The sequence below is a fragment of the Rhinolophus sinicus genome, linkage group LG03 (assembly GCF_036562045.2).
Source record: "Rhinolophus sinicus isolate RSC01 linkage group LG03, ASM3656204v1, whole genome shotgun sequence".
NCBI classification, from domain to species: Eukaryota; Metazoa; Chordata; class Mammalia; order Chiroptera; family Rhinolophidae; genus Rhinolophus; species Rhinolophus sinicus.
This window is the reverse complement of record NC_133753.1, coordinates 79,904,083-79,929,605: the sequence shown is the minus strand read 5'-3', so window position 1 is coordinate 79,929,605 and position 25,523 is coordinate 79,904,083. Positions and strand designations below refer to the sequence as shown.

Genomic DNA, 25,523 nt, shown 5'->3' with positions numbered 1-25,523 from the left:
TCACGAACTCATCCTAGAAAAAGTGTTACATACTTCATTGCTGAATGTCACTATGGGTACCTTCGAAGTACTCCCCTTGGGAAGCTATGCACTGACACCAGCGCCTAGTCCACCCTTCAAAGAAATTTTGGAACTCTTTTTCTGAAATGGCCTTCAGAGCTGTCATCATATTACCCTTGATATCCTGAATATCATCAAAATGTCTTCCTTTCAATATTCCCTTTATCTTCCAGTAAAGACAGAAATCACTGGGGGCCAGATCAGGTGAGTAGGGAGGGTGTTCCAATATAGTTATTTGTTTACTGGCTAAAAACTCCCTCACAGACAGTGCCATGTGAGCTGGTGCATTGTCGTGATGCAAGAGCCATAGTTGGTGAAAAATTCAGGTCGTTTCTGTCTAACTTTTTCACGCAGCCTTTTTAGCACTTCCAAATAGTAAACTTGGTTAACTGTTTCTCCAGTTGGTACAAATTCATAATGAATAATCCCTCTTATATCAAAAAAGGTTAGCAACATCGTTGCAACAAGTTCGTGAATATAATTGTTAGACCTCGTATATCTGAACCAAAACAAAATAAAAATGCTATGTTCTCTTTATTTTTTCTTTCATTGTTAGAGTTTCACAATGTTCTCTTTAAATATTTAATCAAGATTTACTTGAATAAAAAGTAATAATCAACAATTATTGAGTCTTATTAATTTCTAGAACACTATTCTTAAAATTTCATTAGCTATTTTTCACTAATCTCCTATGCTAATGACATTTTTTATATTTCAGTGTGCTATGCATTTTTAAAGTATTTTTATATGTTGACTCATTTAATCCTCACTACAGTGCTATGAAATATGTATTATTGTCATCTACCTATTTTACAAATGGGGACATGGAGACACAAAGAGGTTAAGTAACTGACCAGAGATAACACAGCTAATAAGTAGCAAAGGTTGAATTTTAACCCATGCAACCTGAATTCAGAGCCATGAAAACACTATGCTACACTGCTTTTCATAAGAGACCTGAAAAACTTGTAAGATTTCTACATTATCAGACCATCTCTGCCCCACTTCTAACCAGAAGTAGCCACACCCATAAATTTATTGTTGATAAGGGAGCCAACAATTTTTGTTGAAATTATTGTTGAAAGGTGCACTTCTGTGCACCTTTCAGGGGGTCTATCTTATATCCATTCCTTGGTCTGCAAATATGTTAAGAATTAATAATCTATGCAAGTTGTAAGCATGGTTATGATAGCAGAGATGGAAAAAATACTAATTCGTTCATTGAGCAAATATTTATTAAGCACCTATTATAATGGGCACTCTTCTGAGTGTTTGAGTTATATTAGTGAACAAAATAGACAATAATTTCTACCCTCAAGAACCTCACATTCTAGCATACCATGGCAAATAATCTCTTTTCTGAGAAATACAGAAATTACATGAATAATAAAGAAGAGATTGAACAAAAGTAGGAAACATTCATTTGGCAAATGATTATCAAAGTTTCCAGCAAGGGGTCAGCAGACATTTGGGTCCTGACCACTCCATTCTTGAGCCAATTAACTTACCTATACCTGGTAGTATATAAGCATACAATTAACTATACCTAGTGCTTAACTTAGCTAGACCTAGTGTATAACTGTTACAAATAATTTCCATCCTAATTGTAAAAGAGTAATTATTCAAAACAGCAAAAAAAATTAATATAACTCAAGTGAGTATGAAAAATGACTTGCGTATTTTAAAGAAAATATAGGCAAATGACAGCTGCGTATTTTAACTTATTCCAAACTTGAAAGACTATGTCAGCCAATACAGGAACTCAGCTCAGTTGCAAACCCTGGGACTTAATCTATATTGAAGCTAAATATTCTATAAGCATGCAGTGAAGTGCAAAAAATAGCAATTGAAAAATGACATGATTAAATGGCACGACATGCAATCATTTGCTCTCAATTATATCAATGTATCTTCTTCATTTCTAGGAGTCAGGCAGAAATATTGTTTTTTAAATGCCTCTATTAAATTGGTCACCAATAATAAAATAGATGAGAGTCCTAATAAGCTCATTTACATAACATACATCACACACCACAAAACTATTCTCTCCAAACAGTTTTGCTCATAGATTTATCTCCTGGTTGTCAGGAGTCTTTGCTACATTAGCAGATTTCAAAAGCATAATACTGCCGTCAGGACCATTTGTAGAAAATGTTTATAAAACTTTTCTAGTTAACCCTTGGCAGGATCCTTATTGCTAATTATGGAAAAGGTATTGATATAATATCTTGGCTGTCACATTTTATTATGGTGATGATAGAAACAGAATCTAGGGCTGACATTTTGGAAATACCATCTAATTGCAAGTCAGAAACAGAGAATGACAGTCTTAAGTAGATTATAACTTCTTTCAAAATAACAAACTGGTTCATTTAATATAAAAACTAGATTTTAAAAATAGCATTAAAGCCCCCTAAATTGGTTCACCAAACACATCTCTACCAGCTCTTTGAAGAGGATCTGGGATGTGTGCCAAAATAGTTTTAGAATTGTACATGACAATATAAGTATAGATTCTAACACTGAGTGATTTCTCATAACCATTTAAAATCACAATATTTTCAGTGAATGCTTTTATTTTTAAGAACAATCATCTCCCCTCTGTTCACCAGTCACCTTTACCTCCAGGGCCTAATGAGCCTGACCTTTGACCTAGAAAAAATCTTTCTTTTCCTTGCAATCTAGTATCCTCACGAATTAAGTTGAATCATTAAGGGCCACCAGGACTCTTAATTAATACTATAAATTCTTGGAGACTCTTGGATGAATGGTATCATCAAGAAAAAAGCTAATCATTCCTTTATGAATGCTCACTTTTGTGTTTTAATTGTACCTTCATCTGTTGAAAAAAATATTAATTATATTTGGAAAAGAGTATTTCTATTCCTCTAGCTATTTTTTTAGCTGTGGACCAAAATATAATAACCATTCTAAAAATGCAGACATTCATTATGTTATAGCACGAAAACTGTTGTTATCCCCGTGTGGCATTCTTTAATTTCTTTGTGACTTTCCCTGCACTAGGTTAAGTATTTTTAAATATATTTGTTTTTAAGAATCAAGCTCAGTGGTCGTGTGCTTAGTTCATATTCACATGTAATTAGTAATATGTTATAAACTTCCTTTTATAAATGAAAAACACTATTAAAATTCCAGACATACAAAACAATATGAAGATTAAGTTACTCTAAAGAAAACTGTAATAGCTTACAGATTGCTTGTATCATTACTAAAATGCTGGTATCTATTACAGAGTCTCCCTGGAATAAAGAATTCACTTTTGGCAATAATCTTTTAAAAACGTCCATTATTGTTCAGATGCTAAACCAGTCTGCAATTATAGAAAGGTAACTTTCAGCAATAAAGGGGAAAGGGTGCTGGATATAAATGCAGCTTAACCATTATACTATAAAATACCTTTTCTTAAAATTCTACAATCACACCTTTCATAACCAGATAAGGCACTAATTGCCATTTATTTTTACATTATTATATTTTAAAATCTATTTACAACACCCGCTGTGCTTTTTATCTCATTGATTCCACGGGAATATTTCCAAGTAATTCTGGGGTACGGTAGGTGATTTTCTTCTCTAGGTTATCTGTTCAGTTACCTGAACTCATCTGTGCTTTTCATGGGTCTTGCATATTCACTGATCAGGTCAAAGGAATATCCACTACAGTCTTGAGGAAAGGAAGAAAAGAATTCTATATGACAAGGTATAGTGCAATAACTCCACTAGGCTAAATCTATAAAAGAAGGATCATTGTAGAGACCACACCTGGAGAAGGAAGCTGTATCAAGAACGCAAGCAAGGGCGACCTGAGAGGGATTTCTAGGAATAATGTAGAATGCCCAAGAAAGGACAGATTATTGGACTAATTAGTTTCATGACTCATCCAACTCTGTTTTATGGTATTTCTCTAGCTCTCTCATCAGTATACAGTTGGCTATCCTTCCACCTTCTCTTTTAAAAATCCTATTTCTTCCTATTCCCATCTCTGGCTAACTTACTCTTTACTTCCTACGAAGCCACTCCTGGAACACATCACCAAGCTCAGAGTGTTCCTTGAAGTATAACAACTAGGGATTGTATTTGGGGGAAGTATTCCTGTTATTCCAGAATCCTACAGATGAAAAATAAATGAATTCAAGAACTCCAAGGACACAACAAGGATGCAGGACGAGAGTTAGGCTGTGGGGAATAACACCACTTAAAAAGGAGAAAAGTGATACCAGGGAGAAAAAGTCAACATTAGAAAGACCCTTCTGTTTATTCACTTACTCCTCCCTAACCTAGAATAGGCTGAGGTATACACAGCTCTATAAACTTCATATTTCTGTTTTTATTTTCCTAACATCTAAAATAAATAGGACATTTTCCTGTGAGTTGGGACCCCTGGGAATTTGCTTCTTAGCTTTTTCCCTTTGTGTTTGTGTGGAAGCCCAGGGCAACCTGACTCTTTTTCACCAGTTCTCAGTGTTCCCAGATGTGCAGCAATACTAACCACACTCTCAGGGTCACTTAAACGTTTAACTAACATATAATGGCAAAACACTCTTCAACTATTATATTAGGTAGTGGAGAGATGCTGACTAAATATTAGCCAACTGGCAAATTCCTATAGTGATTATTTAACTCAAAGCAATATTCTGGAACCCTGTGAAAAAGAAATGTAATAAGAACTTCATTCTTTAAACTCTCCTATAGCTAAAACAAAACAGAGGTCCAGGAAAATTTTTTGAGGGCATTTTCTTGAATAAAGGTAATTTTCCTTTTAGAGGAACATCTGTTCTTTTCTTTTGAGAAGAGACACCACATCTTTCTTCTGCCTGTTCCCCAAAAGAATACTGAACACATTGGGCGACAGTCCTCTCATTCATACCATCAAATATTTTGGCTGCAAGGGAGACTATGTCACCTGAGCATAAAGATATTTTAATTGAACATTTAAGAAGTAACTTAGATTGAGGGGGAAAAAAACACGCAAATTAGACTTCTCCTAGTTTAGCAATAACTAGTTGTGTGATCTTAAGTAAATCATATAACTTTTATGTGCCCTCAGTATGTACCCTTTCTCTAAAAAAGCAATGATCCTTTAGCCTTTAACATCGTCTGGCATCAGATTATTACATAACCTTATTCTGTTATGAGACAGGAAAAATGTCATAAGGAGGTCTGAGATGGACTTTTAAAAATAATAATAAAATACAACCCTGAATATTTCTCAAATCAGTTGCAAGCTGACTCTCATATCCTCTGATGAACTTCTAGAGGTGATAGATTATTAATTTCATTTTGTCTTTATCGCTTTTATTTATTTTCCTTCTCATTGACCTGAACTGTGGGCAAGTGTTTTATTACAATCATTTGCATGAATCAACTTTACTTGGTTTCAAATTCCGCTCGTGTCTTGGTTATGTTCTAACACCTTCAAAGGCTAATTACAAATATCTTTATAGTGAGAACCACATGCCTAAGCAAAGCACGCAAGATTGAAAATTTAACTTCCATTGTTGCTTTCGTAAAGCTTTAAAGTCTGTTGCACTAGTGTTTAATTGAAAGTTGGAATGGCATGGATGAATGGGTATCTATTGGTTCTCTTGCTGGTTGGTTTTGGCTGACAGACGAAGGAGTGAAGGAGCTTGAAACATCCCTCTAACTCCTAAAAGTCATTCCTCCTGATGACTGAAGGGCAATCAAGAAGAACATTTTGAGAAAAGGAAGCGAGCCTGAGGAGGAACCTGGGTAAATGTCTATCCTACATTTCTCGAAGGAGCTTCTAATATCAGACCTGTCAATTTACTTTTACACTTATCCTCATGACATTAAATTCAAAAAGAAAGAAAAATATCCTTGGGGGAAGAGAATTTGGTATTCTAAATGTACGGGGTATAAATTAGGATTTAATCAACAGTTTAGAGCCTCAGTGAAATTAACAGAGATAAGTTAGGCTATTTTTTTTTTTTCCAGATGGGAATAATGATTTCTGCTTCTGCCCTATCTTAGAGAGGTTTTGGGAGGATTAAGAAGCTAATGTCTGTAAAGCTCTTTAAGCTCTGCATATGGAGGTACAACATAAACACAAGGTGAAAAATGACAGCAAACTCCATACTGAGTTGAACTCCTGAGAGTAAAGACCCTGGAAATCAGAAGCCGTTGCCAGCAGAGATGGTAAGTCTCTGAGTTCCAGTGCCAGAGAAGCCTTGGTTTGTTGTCGTATGGATTGTTAATACTGTTTAAAATAGTATTTCATAGGATTAACAAGCATTTCTATTTTCCTATTAATCATAATGTCCCTTGTGACGATCATTTTTCATTTCTATTCATCAAATGAGATAGGCTTATGATGTCTTTTTATAGAGGAAAAACTGAGATGGGAAAATTGCAGAGACGTCAAGGACGACTCTCATGAAATCATTGGTTCAGTATCACTGGACTATGGCCCGGATTAGGACTCAATGGACGTGGACTGCCATCTGGCTCTGGCTCTGTCCAGGGTGAGTCATAGAATTTATCCGGGATTTGGTTTTCTCTTCTTTGGCAGAGGAGGCTGAGCTAGCTAAATGACCTCAGATCCCATCTTATGAGGAACTTCCACACCCTGCAAAGTATTTCTTGAGTATCTAGTGACCCTAAGGTATTGTCTTTATACGACACAGGGCACACAAAACAAACACAACTTCAAGATATTGCCTCCTTTCAAAAGTTTTATACTCTTAAAACAACAGTGAAATACCACTTACCAGAGTGGCCAAAATTCGGAACACTGACAACACCAAATGCTGGTGAGGGTGTGGACCACAGGAACTCTTACTCCTTTCTGGTGGGAACGCAACATAGTACCGGCACTTTGGAAGACAGTTTGGTAGTTTCTTATAAAATAAACTAGAATACTATTACTGTAAGGTCCAGCAAATGTGCTCCTTGATATTTACCCAAAAGAGTGGAAAACTTAGGTTCACACAAGAATCTGTGTGTGGATGTTTACAGTAACTTGATTCATAATTGCCAAAACCTGGAAGCGACCAATATCTCCTGCAGTAGGTGAATGGGTAAATAAGCTGTGATACATCCAGACAGTGGAATACTATTCAGTGCTAAAAAGAAATGAGCTATCAATCCATGAAAAAATACGGAGGATCCTTAAATGCATATTACTAAGTGAAAGATGCCAATCCAAAAAGGCTACATACTGTATGATTCCAACCATATGACATTCTAGAAAAGGCAAAACTATGGATCAGTGATGGTTGCTAAGGGGTGAGGAGGATGGGGGTGGGGGGAGGTGGGTGAGGAAAGAACAGGTGGAGCATAGAGGATTTTTAGGGCCATAACAATGGACACATGTCATTACAAATTTGTCCAAACCCACAGAATGTACAACACCAAGAGTGAACCTTAATGTAAACTATCGACTTTGTGTGATTACGATGTGTCAATGTAGGTTCATCAGTTGTACCAAATGCACCACTCTAGGGGGGATGTTGATAATGGGGGAGGCTGTACATGGGTGGGGGCCAGGGGCATGTGAGAAATCGCTATGCCTTCCCTTCAATTTTGCTGTCAACCTAAACCTGCTCTAAAAAAATAAAGTCTTAAAAAAAAATTTACACCTACTTTGTTGACAGATACATAGATTCATACTTATACACACTTGAATACAATGTAAATAGGCATGTACACAACACAGGAATTTCTTTGATCCCTTATTTCCAGGCCTCCATATGTGCACATGCTATTCTGTCTATTCTCCTCTCTCTTCACTTCAGATCTCAATTTAGAATTACTCACTCTAGGAGCCTCTTTGCTTCTTCCCACAAGAACCTGCCCTCCCCAGGAAAGTCCCATGCACTTCCATAGCACATGGTAACTCCCAGGAAAACACAGCTACATTCTATTCTACTTGCCTGTCAATTTGTCTATATCTCCCTTTAGACTGTGTGTTCCTTGGAAGAGGGCAATGCATGATTCCCCACAGTATCCCCAGTGCCCAGCACACCACTTGACACAGGTGTTTGCTTAAGAGAACAGTGTTGAATGAATTAAAAATATTTCTATCCACACTCCCCAAATAATTTGGAACTGGCTCCTCTTTTTCAGTACCAGAACCCGTCCATCTTTAAACAAGTTCTATTACTTTCAATACCTTCCATTGAAGATTCTCCTCCTCATTTAAAGTGGACTGTGGGCTAATGCAGAGGCAACATCATTCCAAGGAGAGGGGTGGGAATGATCTCAGGCCTCGGTCCTCTCTCTTCCTCACCCCTCCCAGCAACATACTTCCCAAATCTTGTTATCTCTTATCCTGAGATCTCTTAAATCCAGCTTCCTCACTTTCACTATAACTACACTATTTCAAGCTCCCAGGATGTAGCACCTAAATTTACAGAATAGGTGCCCCCTAATGAGGCTTTCTGCCTCCAGGCTGATGGACACACAGCTCTACAAGGCCACTGCCTTGCTCTGGGACACTGAGCATGCCCCTGATGAATGAGGAAAGTGTGAGCTCCTTGGCTTGCTTTCAACCTCACCTGACATTAGACATGGAGGTACCCTATGCTTCAGTATCAGTAGCCAAATTTGCTATCTCATATATATGCTCTATACTTTCTCAGCCTGGAATTTTAATAAACTAAAGGAAATTGAAAATTTCCATTTACAGTCAGACAGAAAAAGCAGAGAACCATGTGATTTCACTGATATGTGGTATATAAACCAAAAGCAACAAAAGAACAAGACAAACAAATGAGAAACAGAAACTCATAGACACAGACAATGGTTTGGTGGTTGCCAGAGGGTAAGGGGGGTGGGGGTGGGGGGTGGGAGATGAGGGTAAGGGGGATCGAATATATGGTGATGGAAGGAGAACCGACTCTGGGTGATGAACACACAATAGGATTTATAGATGATGTAATACAGAATTGTACACCTGAAATCTATGTAATTTTACTAACAATTGTCACCCCAATAAATTTAATTTAAAAAAAAAAAAAATTTCCATTTACGTTTTGTCTGGGCCTGAAATATTTGTATAGGGAGCCACTTACAGAATCTCTCAGACACTGCTGTAGTTCAGAAAACGGCCTAATTGGAGGACTAATAGACTACTAGACCCTTTTTGAAACCGAATTTATACGAGAAAAAAGAAAACCTTAGAAAATTGCAATCCATTTCTTGAAAATATGCACAAGGATATTGCATCCATGGTGCTGAAGTAGGCACTTCTGAAGATGGAACAAATGAAGATTAGCAAAGATGGCACAAAGATGAAAAGAATTACAAATTGCAATGAAGACAATAAGATACAAAATTAGGTACTGCCGAAACACAAAACAACCTTGAGAATCCTACCAGAAGTCCCTGGATAAAGACGTGAAAATAAAAATTGATTTCTTTAAGGGAAGGAAAGATCAGGGGACTCAGTATGCATAGAATAGCACTGCCAAAAGGAGAGAACTAAGCATATGGAGAACTTGTAATAATCAAATTGCAAGCAAAACTTTCTGACCTAAAGCAGGATTTAAGTTTTCTAAATCAATTAGGACTCACTACGTTCCCAGCAAAAGAAATGAAAGGAGACCAACACCCAGTTATACACAAATGAAAAACGAAGTTACTATGTGGTAACAAAAATCAGATTTCTCCTTTATGACTATAAATGCCAAAAGCAGTTTTGATGGCAGAAGATTATACACCCTATAGCAAAATTTTATATTCAGCCAAGCTATTGTTTATATGGGAGGTCAAGTAAAATACATTTCAGACATGCAAGGGTTTGTAGAATATACTAGGAATGTACTTTTCCTATAAAAATTATTAGAAGACAATCTAATAGTCAGTACAAGAATAATTTAAATAATGTCTAAGCACTATGCTGTACATCTGAAACTAATATAAAATAATATTGAATGTCAACTGTAACTGAAAAAAATAAATAATTAAAGAAAAACCGTGGTATATAAAAAAAATTGATGTTGAGCAACAAAATCAGTATTCTAAAGAACTAATTCTGAATTATTTTTCATATTCGTAAAAAGTATAATGCAAATATCAAGGAAATTATTGAAAGTATGAGAAATAATGTAATTATATTAGTAAAATAATGTTAGCTAATAATTAAATTCAAGATTATATCAATAAAAATGGAGAACTAGGGTGGAGAAAGAGGAAAAAGCCAGTCAATTTCCATTTTAAAAGTGGCATCAATGAGAGACTGATTCATTCTTCATATTGGAAATAAAGGAAATATTTTTTAAAAACTTTCAGTTTACTAAAGTAAAAATGAACAAAACAACATGCCTTATAGCAAAATATTTAAACAAGACAACAGGGTAAGCTTTATGCATTGCTAACACCTGGACCTGGGCCTGCCACATGGTAGGTGTCCATAAATATTTATTGAATGAATAAATGAATGTGATGAGAGGAAAGTTCAGCAATCCTAAGCAAGAAAATAATGCGAATGGGCTTATGTTCTTATGAAAAGATACAGACTTTTAGATTTGGTTACAATGCAATTTATAAGAAATTCACCTAAAATAACATGCAAAAAATTGATAACAAAAGGACAGGCAAGGATATATTAAGTCGTTACATATATTGTGAAGAACTTCAAGGTTCCTAACAGATGAGAAAGTAATAAATCTAGGCCTCTAATTGCAGGGTCTCTAGTTCTGTTAGATTAAAATCCTCCACCTCTTCAACCTGGTTGGTAATTTTAACCAAGAGTGTTCTGTCTTCCGTTTCTTACAAGTAGATTTGCTTGTCATCACTGCACCTGCAATGTATTGGTATATTTCTTTCTAATTTTAAATCAACCAAGTCCTGATGATTTATAAAATAAAATTATATATATATATATATATATATATATATATATATATATATAATTTTATATATATATATACACACACACACACACACACACACACACACATATATATATTCATGTTGTCTATGCCACTATCCTCACTAAAATTCTTAAGTAGGAATAACATTTCTCTTCCATTTTAGATCAGCATCTCTACTCAAATTATAAAGCTATTATAATTGTAGAAAGGAAATGGGTACAAAGAGGAAGTTGGCTACTGTGGTGCCAAAGGCAATAACATTAGGACTTTGGTTCAAAAGATGTCTTTGGCTTAAAAGATGAATCATTTTCCATGAAGTGAACAGAAATCTTGGTACAGAATTGGCTATATAATCAGAAGTTCTGTGTGAGACTGAAACTGTTATTTAGAACAATTAAATGGCATCTAGAATTGAATACATTTACCAATGGAAAAAGATGGCTGTTACAGAATCACAGAATGCTAGAGTTGAAGAAATCTTTTCAGTCCAAAAACCTAAATTTACAAATAAAGAATATCAGGCAAAGAAAAGAGAAATTACTTAATGAGATTATACAACTGAAAATCCTAGATCATAATGTTGCCAACTAACAGAGCCTCGTGAGAATACTTAATAAACACTATTAATTAGTCAGTTATAAAAGAATGATATGGTAGTAAAGTTATAGAAGATGACTGACAAGTCAAGGTGAACACTAAAAAAATAAATTTTGTTTATCTCCTTAAATAAAGGTCTAATTGTGTGTTGGTGTTGGTGTGTGTGCATGTGTGTGTGTGCGTGTGTGTGTGTGTCAATTATCTGGGTGAAATATGATAAAGAAAGGGAGAGTTTACAAAAGAAGTTCAGGGAGACAGAAAGTGGGGAAGAAAATGGCCTCTGGTTTACCACCTTACTCAAAAGCCTAATGTGAAGACCCACTTTGATAATCTGGAACCTGGTTTTGGCACCTCAAAAGAGCTGTCCTTTCAATAGGTCAAAGGGCAAATTTGGGACATGTTCTAACTCCTTTTATTCTAGTCTTGAGAGGAAAACAATTCTCCTGTGGTTTTACTTAAATGGTAATAGGTCAATGATCCAACAGATAATTCAGTTTCTACAGATTACACAACTCACCTGAAGTAATTGAAACCCTGTGGAATTTTGTGTATCTGTTTACTATTTATATATTTACTTTATTTATTTACTCTGCTGTATTAAGAATAACTTAAAAAGAACGTGGCTGTGCTATAGTAATTATAATGCTGATGGCTAAAATATACAGCGGTCTTATTAGGTAGGTTCATTTTAAGAAACTTTCATATATATTATCTCATTTACACTCACAATCACCCTGTGAGGTAAGTGCTATTATTATTCCCATTTTTAAGATGAGAAACCTGAAGCATTAAGGAAATCATCGATTATAAATAGGTTGAACCAAGATTAACCCAAGCATATTGAACCCACATGCGTAAGCCTTTCCACTCCGGTGGATCAGATTCACTGCTCTAAATCCCACACTTACGTGGAGAACATGAAGACACCTTTGCAATTCTGTTCTCCCAGTTTCTTCCTAATTTGAGTATATTAACAATGAAAATAACATGTACATGATGTTAAGAAATCAATGAAGAATAGAAATGCTCATCACGGTGGTCAGAATCTAAATGCAGGTCGTGGTTTTCTAGGCAGCAATGGAGTAAGGAAGGGTGTGTTCTCTCCCTCATCTTTCTAGAGCAGCACTGCAGTCTTAACTTGCATGACTCTGGTTTACCTGATAGCAGTAATACAACAATGCCTGACATGAGTACACGGCTATATCCTTGCATTCTCAACTCAGGCAGAACCCCTCACTTGACAGGAATCATTCAGCATCTTAGTCTAGTAAAAGGTGTACTCAGAAAGAATTAGGCCTTTGTTGTTCCGTTTTCTTTTACTTTGGAAGGCTGCATTGAGACTGCCAATAAAAATTTCCTGTGGGTCTTCCCACCACCCCCAGATGGTAGTATGAATAACATTTATTTGAATCCATCTTTGAATTTCAACCTTAACCCAGCCAATTATTTTTACAAGGCAGTTCTGGATTGTATCCAATTACTTAAATTACTTCCAAAGAAGTGTTAGGTGATGGATTTTTTTTATATATGGTAGGGGAAAATATCGGATAAAATCTGAATTCAGTATTTTCATTTGATAAACATACATAGTCAATATAGAGCATTTAAAAATATATATGTAAGACAAAAAGAAAGTCCTGTCTGACGTCTTTGATTCTGAAAGCATTTTGCACACTTTTGTTACAGCCAGATTGAATGACTGTAATTCTTTGTTTGCAGCTTTGCCGACCACATCAGTATAAAGTTTGTAATGGCTCCAGGATACAGCAGTAGGGAAGCTCCTGGACCTGGAGAAGCCACGGCCTCCTCTCTCATATCTCAAAACTTCCAAAATATTTTCTCGTATCTTTCAAGCTCGTTTCCTTAAAAATGTGGATTTTGGGGAGTGACCCATGAAGTGTGATTATTTATGGTGCCCTTTGAGATTGGTCATAGTGGACATGGGAAATTCCCTCTAAAGATCTTGACTAGATTGGTCTTATTTCTATTTCTGGAAATTAGACAGTGAGATTTGGGTAAATATTTCTTAAAGCATATGAACTGTTTAACTCTTTTAGTTATCTCTTTATTTTGTAGAAGTGTATTAGTGATATTCCTTTTCAGAGTAATTAGTAATGCTCATGGTTAATTTGAAATCCTTTTAAACACTGAACTACTCTAAAAATTTTAATTTCCAAGATATAAAACATTGACTTGTTAACTTCCTCCAGCCCTAAAGTATTGAGAAATACGATGAGGAGCAATAGAGTAAGCTACCAGTTACAGCAGTGCCCCCTTAGCTGTGGGGGATACTTTCCAAGCCCCCAGTGGATGCTTGAAACTGTGGGTAGGATCAAACCCTACATATACTATGTGTTTTCCTATCCATACATACCTATGCTAAAGTTTAATTTATAAATTAGGTACCATAAGAGATTAAAAACAATAACTAGTAATAAGTGAGAACAATTATAACAATGTACTGTAATAAAAGTTACGTGAACATGGTCTCTCTCTCAAAATACCCTATTGTACCATACTAACCTTTTCACTCAAAGGAAACACTTTAAGGCTTCTCTTTGGCATATCTGAATTGCCAGCATCACTAGTCTTGCACTTTGGGGGCAATTATTATTAACTAAAATAAGGGTTACTTGAAAACAAGCACTGAGATTCTGCCAGACAGTCAAACTGATATCTCAGATGGCTACTGACAATCAGAGCTGGTAGCTTATGCCACATGGATATACTGGACAGGGATGATTCACGTCCCAGGCAGGATGGAGCGGGTTGGCACAAGATTTCACCAGGATACTCAAAATGGTGCACAAGTGAACATTTAGGATTATTGCTGGAATTTTCCATTGAATATTTCCGGTGGGTAAGTGAAACTGCGGAAAGTAAAATTGCAGATAAGGGAGAACGACTATAATGTGTTTTTCTCTTTTCAGAAATAGAGCTTTGCCCTAGGGACTATTGAGTCTACAAAGTGGTGGCAGATTCTGGAACTGACTGCCTCGGTCTGACTATTGACTCTATCACTTACTAACTGTATGAGCTTGAGTAACGGACTTCAATTTTCCCTGCCTCAGTTTGCTCATCTCTGCATAGCGAATAATAAACCTCCCACCTCAGATTATGATGAGGATTGAATAAGCGAATGCAGGCAAAACATTTAGAAATGGTGATTAACATCTTGTGAGCACTGGACAAGTATGAGTTGTGATAGTTACAATTATTAAAAAACAACATTTTATCCCTCCTAATGCAATTCGAGTATGGCCTCCTTTCCTTAAAGGAAATGCAGACAATAACAATTCTCATGTTTACAATAATTTTTGTAATCTAGAACAGGGTCAGGAAACCAAGGCCCACGGACCAAATCCTGCTCATTGCCGGCTTTTGTAAATGGTTTCGTAAATTAGTTTTATTAAACACATTATACTTATTCATTTACATATTGTCTGTGGCTGCTTTTAAGCTACAACAGCAGAGGGGAGTAATTGCAACAGAAATTGCATTATCTGGCCTTTTACAGAATATGTTTGGCAACACTTGATTTAGAGTAAAACGAGGTTTCAATGTTTATTCCGAAGGGTCAGTGAGTGACCATTGGAATGGGAGACTACTGGAATTTGAACTCAAAAGACCATGGCTTTTGCTCTGTCTTGCTGCCAATTTCTGTGTGGATTCAAACAGGTCACATTAACTCGGCACATTTCAAGTTCTTTATCCATAAAAATAAACAAATACACACATAAGAAGGTGATCACATTTTCAACTCACATAATTTGTGTCAGGTTTAAGTAGAATAACATACATAAAAGTGCTTGGTCAAATTTAAATTGCTAAGCACATTTGGGGCATTGATCATTGATGAGATTACCAAATCTATTTCACTCATTCACCTTTTTGATGACAGAGCCTCTTGGCAAGGCCTAACCTCAACAGACTGTCTAGGTCTGACTATTGACTCTGAGGCTGATTCTAGGCCCAGTCCAGTGCTACAGCCCTCCGTTGGCTGGTAATGAATAATTTCTCCCTAGTTTGAGTCTTTAGAATAATGAATTTGGTTATGGGATACAAGGAACATATGATTAATTAATTATTTTATTTTCTCTCTAAAGGGTCATCTTTACAGTAGTGCTTTCCAGCCAATGGCATTGAAGCCGCACACGCAACTCTATGGGGCCCTTTGCTAACTGGCCTCATTAAATCTGATACGCTCTCCACATTTCGTTGTTCTGGTGTGTTTACTCCTTGACAACTTTGCATTTCTGTATCAGGGCTCTTAGGTTATCACCTTCATGTCTCTCCCTGTGCTGGGCTTTGACGTTTTCTTTCTTAGGTAGATTTTTGCCTTGTGTCTAATCCCACATTTATCACTCTTACTGCCTTAAAGAAAAAGAATACATTCCACAATTGCTTTTTCTCTTTTTCTGAAAACTTAAGATCCAGATCCCTTCTCTCAACCCAAGCCAAGCTCTGAGAGAGAAACAGTTGTGTCTACAAAGCAATGGCTTTTTCGTTTTATATACAGCACTCTCCTTCCCCATTCTCCTGGGTACGGTACTGTGGCTTATCTATCATTACTCTGGGTGTCATATAAAGGAATTCATCCTGTTAAAAGCCTGAGATTTGAGAGAATGGAGAATCATAAAGCTAAACCCTATAGATAAAGCCTGTCTTCTTTGTGACCAATGATGGCAGGAGACATTTGGGAACCCCCAAGGGGCAGAATATAACAAAAATTTCCCACATGGAAAGGTTCTTTAATAACTTTCCTATCTGAGCAGCTTTATCACTTAGAAAGGCAGGAGGTATCTGTTCTTTAAATTTGTGGTAAAGAAAAAGTTTTTATTCTGCATATGCTTACCAATTATGATTTTGACAAGTTATAAACATTACATTATTATTGTAGTACGAACATTTGGTTTGATTCTTCCAATGAATGTGGTAATATACAGAACTCTTGATTAATCATACACTAAGCGCTAAAGAGTAAACAACTCAGAAATATTTAAAATTCTGGCTAGGAAAGACATTTATTCCAACAGACATGCATAAAGCTTTCTTTAAAAAAAAAAATGTGCTACCATGTTAGATCCACTTAGCTGATCTGATCAAACTCCTCAAGTTCAAAATTTTAGAAGTGACTAGTGTTTCTGCTCATAAAGAAAAATCATCTTTGTTCATAATCTCAAAGAAACTTGAAAAGTTTCAACAACAAAAAAAAGTGACACATGGCAAAGAAATTTACATTGATATAGTACAAAAATATAAAACAAAACACAAATGTTTTCACCTCTCAAAATCATCAACAGCTGAAGCTGTTTGCCATTCTAATTAAATTGCTGAAGATTGTGACTGATGAACCTACCAGAAAGAAACGATGGTCTGCCCTGCTCTTCCCTTTGAGTCGCTTACATGGAAGAGCATTCAGTAAATATCAATAAATACCAATTTTGCATAGAGGTTCAGAGAATGGACTTCAGAGTCAGACAGCCCTAGATTTAAAACCTAATTCTACCACTCATTGTATGTAGAAACTTAACCTTCATGTGCCTGTTCCCAGAACTGCAAAATCAGGATCTTAATACCAACTTCATAGGCTGCTGTTAGCATTAAATGAGATACATGTATACACTCACAATAGAATAGTATACAATTGTCAAAATAAGTGAATTACAGCTATATTCAATGAATAAATACTTGCATTACAATATTAAATGAAAAAGGAAGTCCTAAAATGAACGTACATGATTACCATTTAATAACATTTAACTAAAATGTACCATATTTAATAAAGTTACAACTAGAATTTAAAATATTATTTCCTATCAAAGGAAAGCAAGTGAATAAAGAGTATGGGGTTTGGGATCATGAATACCTTAGGTGAGGAGAGCAGAGAATGGGACAGGGCTGGGAAACTATATGGCAAGGGGTATATTACCATCAAGGTTCTTCCCTTAGTTTGGGGTAAGAAAGTCTCTGTATTTATTATATTATTTAAAAAACAGCTAAATAAGTAACAGTGGGGTATAAAAGCATTTAGTTTAATGAATAGTGACACTAGAAACATTAATATGCTCTAAGGAAAACATATCTTTGAAGAAAAGCAGTGAAATAGTAAAAAGCATGTGATAGTCTCTAGTACTTTTAAAATTAAAATTCTATGATTACTTTTAGGCATGAAGATGCACGTGGTTAATAATGAATTAGGTGTAGAGAATTTCCCCCTTGCGGCTAGAAAGTGTTAGCAAATGACTAGGACTCCTAGGAATTATTTAATGATCTGGAAATCTAGAGACTTCTCTCTGTCCCTTAAACTCTTAAATTTCTTACTAGGACCTAGCTGAAAATGATGTTGATAAGACAATACAAAGCTAAAGCAATGTCCTTTGGGAACATTAGCAAAATTAATGCAGAACTGCTCATGTTTCCATTTATAATAATAGCGAATGAGAAAAAAAAGTTGTTTTCAAATATCTGTGTATATGGGTAGGAAGGTAGGTATATAAATATCTGTAATAACAAACTTCTTGTTATTGTTTTCTATTATTATGCAGCATCTTTGGGCTTATAATGTTAAGGTATTTCTATCCCTCAATGAATGCACGATTAAAGAAAGTAGAAATAATAATTTATATATGTGAACTCATAACTGTGTGGGATAAATACTATCAGCATCTCATTTTATGGATGAAGAAATTGACGCACCAAGGATCATACAAGAAACATGACCAAGGTCATACAACTGGCTGGAGCCATTAACCAAGTCACTAAAGCTGCAATATGGGTGCTATAGAGAAAAAATATATTTCACAACATCCAGCCTACAAATGATCGGGATGCTTTCTAAGGCACATATTATTAAGCTCAAATAACACCGAGGGAAGACTCCATCTCCCTGCAACAGGAGTTAGGGTAAGACAAGTACAGATGAAATAACACATCATCTGGAGATTAGATTTTCGACAGTGAAACTCACTTGCCTTGGCAAGAGGCTTTCATTTAACTTCCAGTTTGGTCGCGTCAGTTCAGTGGCAGAAGAGATTTTCAACCAAATTAACTTGCAGGTGTGTGATACAGTTTATTGGGAAGTACTGTGGTCTCGCCTTTGAGGGTGCTTGCTCTTGGACCGTGCTGGTGAGAAAGGTGAGCCTGCCTGTCTGGCAGAGGGAAAGGGAACCACATGTGACTATAACTAAATTCTCTGACAGACTGCTGGGAGGTTGCAGGGCAGAGGGTGTGAGATGAATAAAACCTGGTCCTGGGAGGCCTTGAGAAGAAACAGCTGCTTGGTCCCAAGAGGTTCTTTCCTCTTGGTTTTCCCCTTTCTCCCCTTTAAGACTTTTCATGTCAGAAGGCTTCTTGCTACTGCATTCGTATTCTACAATCCGAAAGCCTCAGGCGGACACCAGCCAGACCCCAAACCATTACTGCCTTTACAAGAGGGTTCAAGCACTACAGACTGGCATGGGCAGTAAGAGAAAAAAATTGAATGTTAAACTGCTTTTTAATAGATAGTGTGTAAACTATGGAAACAAATGGGGAAATGCTTCTTCATCGTCATACACTGAACACACGTACAGCTGTGTCGCTAAGGTTGGCATTTGTCTACGATGGACGATGCCTATAATTTAGGAACCTCTTTATTTCTTCCCTCCATGAATAGGTGATTCTCTCATATGTAAAAATTAGGTTTCCTTTTGCCAGCATTGATGGTCTTCAATTAAATCATGTGCTTTTATCAGATCAATGTATGGAAGTATTTTTAGCCACATTATTTATAGAACCTTTAGGTCGGCCTTTCAAAATCCTCAGTAATCTTTAGGGTTTGCTGGTCTGCTTTTAATTTATCAAAGCCCCCCCCCTCCACAGGCTTTGCACAAAACTCCCAAGCAGCAGAGATTTCCCCTATACAATGTGTATTTGATATGCTTAATGTTCATCTTTATACACACACAGGCGTTGGCATGTAAGAAATGTGGAGGGTGTCTATAAATTCAAGGAAACATTTAAGTGCACAGTGATACATAGATACAAGGGTATAATACTTTATGTACTTGATAAATATTTCATCCCTACCATAAAGAAAGCTTTTTATCAACTTTGATTGTTTTTTTATTACCTTAAAGTATTGCAGTTGTTTCTCAGCATTCATTGTTCCTTCCTTTTCTTGTCTCAGACAGGAATTGAAGATGAAAAGCTCTGTATCTCTTAGCCACCCTTTCAGTTCTTTAATCCTGACCTCCAGCTGCCTTACCAGGCTTCCGCTTTCAGGAGAGAGCAGGTCACGTGACCCTGACGCACTGTGCCCTGCCACTGTGTCCTGGATCTTCTCTCCTAGGGTTTTCTAATGCATGAAATTAAAAACAAAAACGAAAACACACCAACAGAAAACAAAAAACATAGATTAGCTTAGGTACCAAAAACATATCACAGTTTGGCTGGTAACAGGAGCCACCTGGAAAGTGGCCACACCTGCCACCTCAAGAATGACATTCAGTTCAGATTAGCTCATTGTTCCATTTAGGATTCGAATTCTTAAGCAATGTGTGTTGTTCTGACTACCACTAGAGGCTTAAGAAGACCTCATTCACTTATAATTTCCATTAACCGAAAGGAGTTTTGACCTATAAGTTCACCATGGACGCTGATAAAAATTCATTCGAATTCTCACGATGGGAGTTTATACTTAAAAATTCTCTGCATAAAATTTTCAAGAGACAGAAGTCTGAGTTTAATCAATATACTAAAGAGGCCAAGAGTAGATTGTGCATGCAGAATTACACTCCAATTTTTGTTTTGTTTAGTACAATTCCCCAAACCATGTAACAGAGGGCTCTTAAATAGGGTTAGCCTCTATGGTGCGGTTGCTGATTTTACCTGACTTAGAAGTAGTTCAACCCCACAATTCTTTCCACTGTGCATTTGTGGATGCCAGACTTTCCAGTATATATGTTAAAATAAGTCCCAATCCACTATGTTAGAAGCCTTCTAAGGTTAACTATCATGAAGGTTCAGTCGGGAGGGCTTTTTTTCTTTCTTTCTTTTTTTTTTGTGTGGAAAATACTCTCTTCAGAGAATCAGTAAGAGTTAATCTATAATGATGAATTAAACCTACAAAAATAAGCTTTAAAACACAAATAAAATTAAGTCAACGTTCATCTGCTGTGTAGTGCTCTGTAAATAGTATCTTTAGGAGATCGTAACAGAAAAATAGCCTCTCTTGCCAACACCCTTATATTTTCATGGTGCAAATATTGATCATTTGAAGACCCTCAGTGGGATCCAGATTTAGCTATTGTTTTTATGCTGTAACAAAAGTAGCAGCAGGAGGTGAGATCAATGCCCTTGGAGGGTAGGGTCACAAAAAAGAATTTATTGCCACTTTTTTGTTCTGGAACAGTTTGCAATCATAAATTCTTCATAAACAGAATACTTCAGAGAATGGTCCGTCTTCATAAATATACGACAGAGGACATCAATTTCATTTAATTCACAATTTGTGTCAGCACAGCAGATGCCAATGCCTGCCTTGATAGGGTTGTTTAATATGCAATTGAGACAGAGTAATATGCAGCACAGGGGACAAAATTTCACAGATTAAACTGTACGCACCACTGACATTTCATTCTAATGTATTTCCATTCCACACTGTTCACCTTAGATGAAAGTAATATTAAAAACCATATCCCTCTCTTTTACTATTGTTAGAAGTTAAAATCCTTGTCCTTAAATTTTTTTCATGCCAATTAAAATGTAATCATGCCAATTAAAGCAGTATGGCTGGTGGTGTTGGGGTAGCACAGGTTTTGTTAAAATCTTCCCTCCATCCTTCCTTCCCCCTAAATCATTACAAAGCTCTGCATATTGTATTCAAATAATGTTTTTTGTCAAAATGACAACCATTTTTAAGATAGCTGACTCATAAAGGATAACTAAATATTCTGTAGCTTTCTTTAATATTATGTTGATTTAAAATTTTTTGTTGACAAAGCAATACTTGAAACAATTTTTAAAAAAGATTAGTGTTATTTATCAAATTAGAAATAGATACAGTCCTATTTCTATGTAAACAGACTATAGCTTTATCCATAAGCATATAGAGTTGCTCTCATTTAGTAAACAACCTTTTAAAATGTCACACTAGCCACATTTCTACTGTAGGAGATCAACGAATTCTGTACAATTTAGTGGGTTCTGGCTTAAATCACTATATTATAATGTGAAAGCCATTAATTACTATTAAAAAATAATGTAACAATAGGTCAGAGTAACAACTTTTACCGTTTTAAGTTACTTTCTACAACTGCAGAGTGTAGTGAATTTAGATGAGAAAGCAAGGATTTAAACATGCAGTTTTTTAATCACCTAGATTAAGCATGGCAGAAACTGAACATTGGCACTCCTCCAAGTCACCAAGGTACATGGAGAGCTTTTTATTCAAAATATTTTTGGAGTATTATTTCTTTAAAAAATTAAAAAAAAAAAAGTCAGGAAATGGAAGGCATGCAAAATTAGGCTCCAAAACTGACACCACCCATACTTAGCTGTTATAATTAATCATTTAAGTAATTGACAAGTTTAGCTTACCCTTGATTTGAAGTGAAGGCAATTTAGGAGAGAAGCTGATGAAAAAATACAGTTTAACCTCTCTCTCTCTCAGCTGTCTTCCAACAAAAAGACAGTACTGTCTCGTGCACAGTGCCATCCTGGTCTCTGGGTAACAGAATCGCTATATTGCCTTTTTGCCAGATTCTTGCATCTCAGTCTTTGGCTGAGACCCAGCCCATCATTGCGTGAAATGAATTACATGAAACTTTTTTTTTTTTTTTTTTTGCTTTTGTTAAAAGTGAGCTGGAAATTGAGGCACAAAACAGAGGCCGATTTAATTCTGCAATTCAGATTCAGATCCAATTTGCATCTTTGTTTTGGTGGCTTTAGTGTGACTTGAAAGCAATAGTGACAACTCCACTTTTCATCTGAAGGGTACAGTAAATAGTTAAACAGTGGATGTCTCTAACATGTACCTTCAGAATAAATTCTATTAACATCCATTCAAGCATGACAGTCAGTGTATATCAGATATACCGTATTATAGTTGACTTGGTGCATACCCATAATACATGGCATATTTTACTTACTTTTTTATGTATTAAAGAACCAAAATTATTAAAATCTGAAAGGAGACAAGCTCAGAGTAAAAAAAAAAAAGAAAGAAAGAAAAAATCAGCAGAATAGGAAAAGCTATGTTTTTTCCCCATAATAGCACGAGTAGCTTGTTGGAAATGTAGGTAGTGAATTGAAAGAGAGAGATATTTGTGCCTCAAATTAGAAATCAGACAGATAGAGTACTTCACTACACAAAAAGTGTACACATAACCTACAAACAGTAATAAAAATGCAAATACCCCAAGCAGTTCCCATTTTTCATTAATTGAATCCACTTTTTCAAGGAGATCATTTGGTAGTAAAACGCCACCTTTCTTCAAAGCTTCAACCTTGCTAAGCAGCTCTGTCTTTTTCAGGTCCCTGATGGACATTTCCACACTGTATCGCTAAAACGAGAAGAAAGAAGGAAGTATCATTAGGGAGATAGGTCTTCTTAGAAAATCTTTGAGCACAGGGTTAGTGATGCTCATGAGTGTTAAAAGTTTTTGTTTCCAATAATATTTATGGGGAGACTAAACCTAATTAACTTAAGTAGTGGAGGAATATTGCCAAAAACAGTTAAAAATATGTATTACCCACACATACACGAACATCTATGGTTTTTAGTTGGATGTTCATTTAGTTGACTAAGATTTACATCTTTATAAACTAAAGTTTACATACACATTTGATCTTTAATTTAAAATATTCCAAATAGGAAAATTCCCGGTCTAGGGTGATTTAATACTTCAGTTAATTTTGGCCAACATTTGGCTCCAGAGTGCTGCCCATTTCTCATCTTTGTCCCCAAAGGATCAGTCTCAGAGTGGTACAAATAAAATGATCCCTAGAGATTGTGTGACTTCTTCCTTTTCCTAGAAGGTCTCTGACTTCTCGGTTAAGATTTTTTTTGTTTTGTTTTGTTTTTCATTTTTCTTGTACTTAAAAACTCTGGGCTTGAAGAAAAAGTACATACAGAGAGGAAAAAGAAAACCAGTGCTTCTGGAATGGTTAAAAGTCTATGTTTCCTCATTGATTATTGTAAAATGTTCCCAAACATCACAACTGACTACAGAACCCTCTCCCCCAATATACATTGTATTCTAACAAACTGCCAAGTGATTCTCTCCTAAAAGATGGTAGAGATTATGTAAGTGCTACTTAATATGACAGTTACTATGGTGAGTCTCTTCAAATAACCCTATTTGGATATAGAAAGTCCTATATTATGGACAGATATGCATGACTATGGCTGTGATTTTTAAAAGTACACATAAAAACATCTCTAAGGAGAAAACTAGATTCTGGTTAAAAAATTAAACATATTTACAATTTTAGCACATTTCCAAAATATAGCAGCCATCCCAAAACTTCTTTCATCGAAACATAAAAGTTAGGTTCCTGAGGTCCTTGATAGTACTGCTCCATTGCCCCAAGTGAGCTAAGATGAGCACTTTATCAGATCTAATAAGAAAAGCTTTTGTATGAGCAAAGTAGCAAATCAGCAAGTTCAAAACGTGCCCAAGCACTTGGATGATTTTATTCACCTTGAAAGCATGTATTACATAAGATCCCAAATTAAATACAATTGGAAGCAGCTTAAAGAAAAAGAAGGTGTGAAATCCCTGTTTTGGTTAATAGATCTGCAGCATTTGCGTGCATATGTTTGCATACTTTTAGTTTCATATTTTAATCTTTCATTTACACTAAACATGCACATCATTTGTATTATGTAAACTCCTCCAAATGTTAGTCATTTGTGGATCACAGAACAAAATGTTTTAAATAAGGTGATTTAAAGCATTTCATAGTATTAATTAATGCTGATCAGGGTGTCAGAGTATCCAAAATTACATGAATATGCATAATGAAAAAAATTAAGGGTTGCTTTAGAGCTCTTTCAGAATTTGGCCTGTGATACATGGGAAATTCTGATTGTGCTTTCTAATGGTAGGCAATTACCAGGAACACGTTACTTCAAGATTGAAAAACATACTGTCCAATGGAGTTTTTTGGACTCAAAACTCAACAAGTATTCTAGAAGCCTACACAGTATTTTATTTCTCAGAGTGATGATTGGAGGAGAGAGCAATCTGCTTTATGTAATCAGATACCCACCTAAAGCTAATACTGCTGACAAAGACTTACGTAATTAATTTGGTAAGACTTCTTTGCAATAATATTGGGGGAACCAGCATTTCAGGCAGGCAGAAGAATCCTATTTAAGTTTCTGGCTTGTGCTATGTGCACTAATTGACAGAGGGAGTCCCCCTCCCGTGCCACCTGGGAGCAGCCTGGACCAGTTATCACTTTCACTTGCGACAAGCTCATCCCCCTTCTTTACCTCAATTTTGAATGGCTCCTACACAGCAGATCAATCAAGAAAGAGAACAGCTTAGGTGTGTCCCATAACATGAGAGTCTTGTGGTAATAAAAATATGGAAAACAAATTTAATTTTAGACATAAAATAATTTTCTCTGTGAAATGTGGTACAAGTAGTCACTGCAACAGCTACTATAAAAGGTTATTATATTTTTAAAAAGCTTGTCTTATGTATGCTCTCTGTCTTTGTCACCATGTAACCCACTGTATAAACAGCTTGATGAAAGATGTGATTGATGGACAATGCCTTCAAACCATAAAAGCTAAGAGAATCCAGCTAATTGTTAGATGTAGCGGTATGTGAGAGAAAGGCACTAGAACGTCATGTAATTTAAGGTGAAAGTATTTATTTTAATTTTTGAAGCACTCTGAAGGTTGAGTCAGATATGATTTAGGGCCTCAAGCTGCATATGTAATAATGTCCTAAGAGTTATATTTTTTCGATGCTTGTATGTTTTTGCTCTTCTCTCTCCAACATCTTTTCAGAAG

The 25,523-nt window shown here is 35.9% G+C and overlaps 1 protein-coding gene across 8 annotated transcripts in view; it reads right to left on the bottom strand.

Moving 5' to 3' along the window:
* AKAP6 (A-kinase anchoring protein 6) overlaps positions 1 to 25,523 on the bottom strand; it is a 461,784-nt gene that overhangs the window by 63,015 nt on the left and 373,246 nt on the right. For all 8 annotated transcript variants that reach the window (XM_019754535.2, XM_019754539.2, XM_074328129.1 and 5 more), the window contains 2 exons: positions 22,912 to 23,058; positions 19,626 to 19,850 (listed from right to left, as the gene is read on the bottom strand). In XM_019754535.2, coding sequence (XP_019610094.2) covers positions 19,626 to 19,850; positions 22,912 to 23,058 — 372 coding nt within the window. The remainder of the gene's footprint in view (positions 1 to 19,625; positions 19,851 to 22,911; positions 23,059 to 25,523) is intronic.